A 9,813-nucleotide genomic window follows, 5' to 3' on the forward strand; every position below is an offset into this window, starting at 1 on the left:
TATATATATATATATATATATATATACAGTGTTGTATCCATTATTACTTCAAAGTTATAAATAAATCATTTTTATATATATATATATATAATTATTCGCAATTGCATATCTATATGCAATTTCTTCAACTATAGATGTACAACTTTTTTCAAATACAAAAAATGTTGAGCGTTAGAGAGATAACACAATTGACTTAAATTATATAGAAGAAGACAAGGATGCGAAACACTTGAAAGCTATCTCTCAATTTCATAGTAATATATTTATTTACAATTTCGTGTTCTTTTAAGAATTTGCGATGAACATATTATCCACTTGGGTTAATAATAAATAACACGATCACAATCATTATATCCCTCTCGAAATAAATTATCGCTCTTTTTATCGTCATCTCTTAGAATTTAGTTACATTTGTATTTACATGCATAATCAAATCGATTGTCTTCGGCTACTTTATTTCTCTTCTCAATTCGCGCGACAATAACTGGTATTACGTAACGTTGTTTAAACGCCTCGCTCCGGACAGACGAAGAGATAACACGTGATGTACGGTGATTCGCGAAAAAAATTTAGCTGTACGTATTTACAGATTAAATCTTCTAACACATAAACTTAACGTAGAATATATTGCGCTGATCCCGAGTGAATTCTACATTTATATTAAAACTAAAATTAGTCGCGATTAATATGTCGCATATACAGACTTCTCTATAATTCGCAGAAAAAAATTTATTAACAGCATAACTAACTAGTCGAAAATAATTATGTTAATTCAATATTAATAATAAAATACATCATGTTTAAATAAAATATTATATGTTTTATTAAGATTCTTGGAGTATTTAATCTTAGCCATATTAAATCTTGACATCATAAGCGAGAATTGTCATAAGCAAACGACATTTCTCGCTTGATGTCACGATTTACTAAGGTTGTTTTCAATTAGACTACTGTTAACTAATGCTGTTAATACATTTTTTTTCGTGTATCCGTAGTCGAAATTCCGGGCGCGACACCAGCCACAATCGCGGCATTGAACGAGTGGATTTCTCGTTTGAAATTCGCTTATCGATAGCTTGGATGCAATACGACGCGGCGCGCTAAACGCAAATTACAAAGGTAAGATAAAGGCAAAAAGTTTTGCATAGTATATAGTTCTCGGGATACAAATAATGCAACACTAACGATCCACACAAGAGACCCAAGCATCTGAAATATTGAGTAAACTATCTTACGGCGATACAAGCAATATATATACGTGTTGCACCGATTAACGTGTCATCCTTGTAACGGGACACAATAGGAAATCTGGCCGATCTGGGAAAACGGTCGAGATCCTAACAGATTCGCGTAGAAATTCTCATCGTAGTTTACCTTAAAACGGGCAGATTCCGCATTGTGCGAGGCACCGAATGTATAATTGACGGCACCGTTCGCGCCTTGCCTTTTACTGTACGATAAAATTTACAATGACGCAATAGCAGCAGGAGTACAGGATTGATATCGTTAATATCGATCACAATGCACATAGAAAATAGGTTTTTTCACACGCTCGTGTAAATCTCTGCACGCATGCACGCAACACAACCGTAGTACGCGTAACGATATGTGTACGTACATCGACGTACAGGTGCGAGCAATTAAGTTTTTATCACATTGTAGACTTTTCATCGGAGAGCTTATGTAAAAAAAGTTTCTTAACGCTATGGATGCTACTTTTTAAAGAACTTTCAAGTGTACCGATTGCTCGCAACTACATGTCGTAGAAACTCGGCAATTATAAGCCTGCAAAACGCATGCATGATCATTATTTTTATCCTAATGATCACCTTTGTCATATCTGCGTTAAAAATAATGCATTCTTGCATATAGCCAATAATTCGCACATGAAGATCGAACTAGTTTCGCACGCATATAGAACATCTGCAATATGATTATTAAGTGATTATTAAAATATAAATTTAAAGACGTAAAATATATATAGTCACTTTACTATAGTTAATGCTTAATCGAATCAGCTCGCATTATACATCGTATGTACAAAAAAATGTCACAATCACAATTCACAAGTAAAAGATAATGTGTATACATATGTATTTATATTTACCTATATATTTATATATATAAAATTGACACAATGCAGATACCACATGCAATATATAATCACTAAATAACTTTCTTACGTTGCCTCAATGCAGATTAGCTCCATTTTTGCTATCCGCAGATCAGTAGAATGTGTTTTTCTTTACAGAGAAAGAATCTAATAGTTTCTGGCTCGATAAACCAGAATGATTTTCGATCGTTAAACATTTCGAATGTTAAACATTAAACTCAATTAAAGATTAAAATATTGTAGTGCAGAGAATGTGGAGATAGATCTCCTCATTTTCTCCTTTATCTAATCCATCTAACCGTTATAATGAATCTTCGATATTATCATTCGATTAACGAGAAATGATTCATAGATTTTTGGCACACTGGCGATTAATGAATGTCAGCGTTTCCGGCAAACAAAGATGTGATGTAATTATTATGGAGTATATAAAAATCTGATATAATTCCGTTTATATATAATATAAATCGGTAGAAGTATATTAAAAATGATGGCAGGTAGATATAGATATGACAACAGCACCGTGTGCACGTATTATTTAAAGGTGAATACAGAAATATATCGAGTGACTTATTCAAGTGTATTATACGTGACTCTCAAGGGGCACCTTGAAAACCTTGGACGCAAGACTCGCGTCCGGCAATGACTGCGGTCGGGCGGCGTTGGTTACGTTGAAGACGACGTTACTGGGTCCACGAAAGCTCACCTCGATCAGAAAGCTCGTATCAGCCATGCCAACTCGATTGGTGCTGAGATCAGGAGAACTGGTTCTGAGCTGACTCTTCTTCGGTCTGTAGTCGCTTCTAATGACTCTCTCGGCTTCCGATTGCAATTTATTATCGAGCCAATGTACCTTGTCAAAATCCTTGGTACTACCGACAGTGTGCCTTCGTTTGATCGATCTTTCCGACATCCCGTTCTTCCGCTTTAATTTCGTGGCGCTCTCTTTTCGCACCGATTGTCGCCGTTTGCTGATGTTGCATTCGGTCTTCTCAGTCTTCGTCAGCGATTCCGAGCGTTTTAATTTACTGCCCGGCGACTCCGATCTATCGGAGTGTTTGTTTAAGCTTTCAGATCGTTTGAGCGGTGATAGTCTCTCGGTTGAGTGTTTATTTAAACTTTCCGATCTTTTTAATCGTGATGTGGTGTTCTCGCATGTCCTCTTATTCAGAGACTCCGACCGTTTTAAGCGAGACCTCGCCTGACAATTCGTCAAGCTTTCAAATTTTTTCAGTTTGTTGGAGTAACTGGAATCTCCAGTCTCGTAATGATGACTCCTGCTGTTGTCCTCCACTTTTGCACTAACGTCGTTGTTCTCCGATTTACTTTCCTGAAGATTCTTTTCGTTCGCCAATTCGTATCGTTTCGAGTTTCCCACACGCAGACGATCGTCCCCTTCGTCCACATCTTTTTGATCCTCGTTTTCCATCGTATGATTTGTCGCAGACTTCGTTTCCAGTCTCTGCTTGTCGTTCGCGCCGCGATCGTTGTTCGGTGTGACAGATTCCAAAGGATGCGGCATGTCATCGGTTACCGTTGAGTCGGTGTCCTTTTCAGGAGCGTCCTGCGTAAATGGAAATTGATGATAAATAATAACCATAAGGGATAGAAATAACTAGTTACTGTAACTGACGTTATTTAGTTACTGTAACTGTCGTTATTTAGTTATCATAACGATGTTATAATAACGATGCGAATTTTTTATGATAATGTAATATCAGATTTGATCACAATCAATAGTTACTTATAATAGGTTGGAAAAGTCACTTATTACTAAAAAAAAAACTCGTAATTTGTAACTCGTTACTTTTTAATGTAATTTGTCTTTATTTTCTCAATATTTCAGTCACAATTTAGATATTTTTTTTGTATTTTCTTCCCAAAAAGTCCCCCAATTTTTCTAAACTTTTAATACCTCTCCAAAAAAATCCTTGGATGAAAAAACCTCGAAATTTAGAAGAAAATTATCCAACACAGTGATATTAAGTAGCAAATGTGTGTGTATTTAAACTGATACATGCGGCAGTCTAACTAGATACACATGGCAGTCAAAGTGTTAAGCAAAATATGTGGTTGACTATTACACATTAAAATATGCTCGCGTGTTTGCGTATACATTGTTGCATTCTTTTAGAGTTACGTTCTCGCTTTCGCTAAACTAAAATCTAAACGAAAGTTTGTTATTTGAGATAATCCATTCGCTTTAACAACAATGATAACTTCGGAAGTAAATAACTTTACAACGCGCAATATCGCATACTTACATCCTTTAAGCGGGAGAGGTGACTCTTGTCGAGCGATTTATGAAGACTCGGGTCACGATAAGTTTCGGTAGACGGATATTTGAATCTTAAGGACGCGCTCGACTTCTGTATCGGATACTCCGTAATGTCGTCCTTGTTGCAGGCTGTGGATTCTGAAGGAAGCTGTGTTTGATTAGATGACTGATTGACGAGGGACCTCCACTTGCGATCGAATGTAGTCGTGAGGCTCGTTAGAAGGTCGCTACCTGTAATAGGAGATCTGTGTTAATTGCGCGGAATATGTGAGGCTCGACGCGGCGCGAACTCATACGCCAAAAAAACACTCAAAGCACCGAATTGGTTACTTGGTCGTTATTGTAACGGACATAATCGTGACACAATCGCTAAACAGGGTGAATATCAGTAAGTGTATATGCGCTTCGCTTATCGCGCAACCGGTGAACTCTTGCGTGAGTGCATTCCTGCGGAAACAAAATCGCTGCGAAAAAAAAACTGCAATAGAAATAATATAAACAATAACAATGGCAGTATCGAAACACCGTCGATAGTAAACGCAAAAAGTTGTTACAAAAGAATTGATTAATAAATTATCATTTTCAATTTCTTATCAGCATTCTCATATCACTCGGTTATTATTGCTGTTATTAATAAAATAATCGTTGTTTCGATAGCTGTATACATTGCAATAATAACATAATTAGCATCATCAACGCCTTTTCTTTTTTTCGTGCTAAAGCATGAAATTGATGAAGAAAATGTCTTTAAACAATTGAAAACACAGGATGAGAAAGATATGTACATAGTATATGTAGAGAAAGATATGTACATAGATGTACGTAATGTAAGTAAATGTTTGTAAATTGCAACTTTCATAAAGGGCGTCGTCAAGTAATATAAAAATAGAGATTAAAAAGAAAAGACGGGAGGCGATATACACAAAAGTATTTAAAAACAATAAAATGCACGGTATTGCTAAAAAGCTCAAAATCATATAAAATATTCACAAAAAGAACAACTTGGCTAAAATATTTAAAAATTTACAATTGTATATAACTTTTTAGAATTTTAATGTAAATTTTAGTATTTTTCAGAATTTCTACTTTTCTACTTATAATTTCTACTTATAATTTCTTACTTTTTTAAAAAGTTCTGAAATTTCTTATACGAATTAAAATATTTTTCAGAAGTGCTGAAAAAGTCGAAATTTTTTCTAGAATTTTTTCTATATATCAGGGCTGAGCATATTTTAAATACTTGTATTTGAAACGTAATTTGTTTTTCAAGTAAAAGATTATTCAATGTATTTTATATTTGAAATAAAAAATTTGTAAGTAATTTGTATTGAAGTATTTTGTATTTCAAATACTTTAATGATGTATTTTGCCCAGGTCTACTATATGGAAATTTTGAAATATTTTAAAATTAAAAAAAATTTTCATTCTATAATTTCTGAAAAAGAAACTTATAAAATCTAAAGAAGTTTAAATTTTTTTCGAAAATCTTCATAAATTAAAAAAAGATAAACTTTTAAAAATAATATGAGATATTATGAAAATTTTTGTCACTAAAGACTTGAAAATTATGTTGGACCATCAAAATAATTATATAGGACGCTCAAGTATGATCAGCAAGACTGCAAAAAGTTTTCTAGCAAAAAAACATTCTAATTCAATTTGAGCATCCAACATTTAATTTTCAGATTTGTATCTAGCTACATTTTTTACTTTAACAAAGTCGTTCTTCCCAAGTATACTTAACAAAAAAATACTTAAACAAATATTTATCAAAAACTGAAATCCGCTAAAATCGCCAAATTTATTATCGCTTTTTTTTTAGAGCGAAAGTCAATATATCTTTGCGTAAAATACTTTCCATTCTAAATAACGTGTTACATTTTTGTAATTAGTGACGCCATATATGTTATAGAATCCATTCATAATCATACGCTCGAATATCCGAACAGCACAAACGGTAAAAATAAAATAGCACGGGAAAACAACATTGCAGGTTTCGTCGAGCGCAACTCCTGCTCATCAGCGAGACGAAGATAGTTCCTGTCTAGCGAGTCAAAATAAAGAAGAAAAAAAAAAAACGAGGAAACAGTCTTCAGCATTATTGCGCGCGTTATTGAAAGCCATGAGACTCGTTGAGACATTCTTCTCAATAGTAGTTGCAGATACTGACGGAGTTTACAGCGAATTTACCACACTGGGCGCAACGAGAGATGAACGCGAACGAGAATGGATGGATAGCATGAACGAGAGAAATGGACGTAGCACGGATGTATAATAGACGGTTAGTCGTAGGAAAAGTATTACACAAATAACAATATGTATGTATGTATATGTCTGCGTGTATGAACGCGTGCTTAGTAATGTATGTAAAACTGAAAATAGTGTGTCAAAGCCATTCGGGTGAGCCAGCTGTCAGCTCGTTGGACATCTCAGATGCTGGATGCGGCTGATTTCTAGACTCTCTGGTCTGGCAGAGCGGACCTGTAATTTACCTCGGAGGAATCGGTTTAGAGTCTTGGCGGTGGTGGGCTCGTTGGTCGCCGATGATGCGGTAGCTGCTGCAGACGCGACAACAGTTGCCAGCGATGATGCTGCTGCTGCTGCGGCTGCTGTTGTTGTTGTTGTTGCTCCTGCTGATGGTACTGGCACGGGCATGGGCATTGGCATTGGAACCGCTGCGACCGGCACTGGCATTGACATTGGCGACTGGATCGGTGTCTTCGGGGCGGCGCTACCGGGACCTGTGGTACCGTACAGGTGGGACGATATGTACCACCAAAAACCCGGGCTTGCTGTATGCCTATACGTGGTATTCAACCATTTCGTTTCGTCATTCGCATTCGTCATATAATTCGTGATGGCCGGCGCGGCAGAGCACAAATTTCTTCCTCTCGTCTTCCTCCTTTGCGTCTGGACTCACCGTATGTCTTTATGGTTTTCTATCCGAGCTGTTATTCTTATCCGAGGTGTATTCCTCACGAGCCGATTGGCGCCGCGTTATCTTATCTTTTTGAGATCCGCTCAAAAAAACGGAAATAAATGCCTTGCATGACGGAGAGACTAAACACTGAGCTTAGCGAAGAGGAAGAAAAAAAATAATAATAAAAAGAGAGAAAAGCGCGGAGATAAAGAGCGAGGAAAATTGAATTTTTTAGCCATTTTTCAGCGTGGTCGACAGATTTAATCCTCGTTCCTTTTAAAGTCCATGGATCTTCGAAGGAATACGCCGTCTCGGGCCAACTATGAAATCATATTTTTTTCGGGCGTGTCTGATCGCAAAGACGTAGACTGAGGCGGGCAGATCAATTTATAATTAAGAGCACAATCAATCGGCAGAGGCAGTCGTTAACGACATAATTAGGCAGGCAGACGAGCAGTAAGATAAGTGTGTAATTCAGAAATGCGCACGTGTGTGTGTTGGGAAGGTGCGAGACTAAATTACTTTTACTAATAGTCAAAACAGCCGCCCTATGAAAATTTATCGCTTATGATGGTCACGTGTGAGGAAATGCCTTCAAACTGTATCGTTAAGAAATTGCTCGTGATCGAGACGTAAAGTGTGACTTTTCTAAGAAAGTTATCATTGTGAAGACAAGCAACGATTGAAGAATCATTCGAAGCGCTTACAATAGATCCTTCAAGAACATGCATGCCAAGAGAAATTATTTATCCGACAATTTGCATAGCCGGCGTTAGAAGAATTCAAAATATACTTTCTTTTTACTTATTTTCATAACGATATCCAATAGGGAGTATTTTCTTTTTCCCGTTAGATATCAAGTATGAAAATAAGATAAAAAGATGTTTCAGTCTTTGCAACACCGACTATACATCTATGAGAAAAAGTCGCTGAAGATCGTAGAAGCAGCCAGTGTGAAATAAATCTGTTTTTTTTCTCAACGCCGAAAGCCAAAGAGTGGCATGCAGCACATGACAACAGCGTATAAATAGAGAATCGGCCAACAGGCGCGACGTGTAACTTTGAAAAAGATATACACAATTCCTGGCCATATTATTAGACACATCATACTTTATACAATTTATTGTCTTTTAAAAATTAGATTTATCATCATTGTTGTAACCGATTGAAATATGTAAAGAAAATAGTTGTCTATTAAATGGATATTTTAATTCACTCGTCGCAATGTATATATAAAAAAATATGAATTCTTTACAGTTGTAAAAGAAACAGAAAAAAATTCATATATTTTCCGTTCCTATTATAAAAATTCCGTTTTATTTGTTTATTTTTTATTTGTCAGTATAAGATTTAATTTAAATATTATGTATTATTACAATCAAGATTTTAACAGTTGCCAATGGTGATTAATAAAATAGTTAAAAAACATATATGTTATATATCTTTTTATTAAAAAATAAATAAATATTGGATGACTAACAAAACTACATTTTTATTAATTGAGAAACAAATAAGAAAACCTTTAGATATGTAAAAAGAAAATCGATCACTCAAGATAAACCTATCAAAAAATCCATCTAATAATAGGCCAGAGACTATATGTATACACACAATACACCTCATTCGAAAGACATATCACATGGTATCTGTATGACGTGCAAGCTATTATGACGTCCACGCGTCGTCCTTCGGACGAAATATATCGCGTGGATATTATTCCTTCTTCTTTTTTTATCCAGCGCTCTTTCTGTGGCCGACCCTCCTTGCGCTCGGTCGCGAAAATACTAAGACAAGTATTTTCTAAAATTAAAGATCTGTTTTCGTTACAAGAAGCCTCGTGTGTCGTGAACATGTGTTCGTACTAAAGAATATGCGAAATAAGTTGCTACGCTCCGAACTGTATTCGCGCGATAATAATGGCGAACGTAAGAGAATCGAAAGATTTCCGTGATAACTTTGTAACATACACTTTATAATCGTATAATTAATCGACAAAAATCGTTTGAAGCAAATAAGAAGAGAGAATGTACCTAGAAAGCTTTTTGTTAATAGTGAGTATCTTCTGTGTCCACTGCAGAAAACAAGATCCTGCTACACTCACCGATCGTCAGAAGCGATATTATACAGAGAAAAAAGATATAAAAGAGAATATGAATAGACAGATATATATTATATAGAAAATACGCGTCCTAATTATACACGGATTTAAGAAATGGGAATCGATATATCCGCGGAAAAATGAAAAGAGACAAGTAATGATATACCTACATCCTTTCCTATGCATTACTTTACTCGTTATAAAACTCGTAGCTTTAATTTTCACGTTATGTTTTTTTAAGAATATATCAATATATAATATATGCGAATGAAATTCATATATAGATGAAATGCTGCAGAAATAGCGATGGAATTGTTTTTTAGTCATGTATCGCTACTTTTCTTGTGCAGCCTTATTTATACATATAACATATAACACATTATATATACATACATTTTATATAT

General features: G+C 35.3%; 1 protein-coding gene across 8 annotated transcripts in view; it reads right to left on the reverse strand.

Moving 5' to 3' along the window:
* Positions 1-2,188: 2,188 nt before the first annotated feature.
* The window catches only part of LOC108693236 (rho GTPase-activating protein 21), a 42,185-nt gene continuing 34,560 nt past the window's right edge, over positions 2,189-9,813 (reverse strand). For 5 of the 8 annotated variants that reach the window (XM_018202073.1, XM_018202074.1, XM_018202071.1 and 2 more), the window contains 4 exons: positions 9,342-9,402; positions 6,884-7,191; positions 4,378-4,622; positions 2,189-3,677 (listed from right to left, as the gene is read on the reverse strand). In XM_018202073.1, the coding sequence (XP_018057562.1) occupies positions 2,697-3,677; positions 4,378-4,622; positions 6,884-7,191; positions 9,342-9,402 (1,595 nt within the window). In that variant the 3' untranslated portion in view covers positions 2,189-2,696. Of the gene's footprint in view, positions 3,678-4,377; positions 4,623-6,883; positions 7,192-9,341; positions 9,403-9,813 lie in introns of those variants that run through there. The other 3 variants (XM_018202077.1, XM_018202076.1, XM_018202078.1) reach the window with 2 other exon arrangements.

The sequence above is a fragment of the Atta colombica genome, unplaced genomic scaffold (genome assembly GCF_001594045.1).
Source record: "Atta colombica isolate Treedump-2 unplaced genomic scaffold, Acol1.0 scaffold89, whole genome shotgun sequence".
Lineage (NCBI taxonomy): Eukaryota > Metazoa > Arthropoda > Insecta > Hymenoptera > Formicidae > Atta > Atta colombica.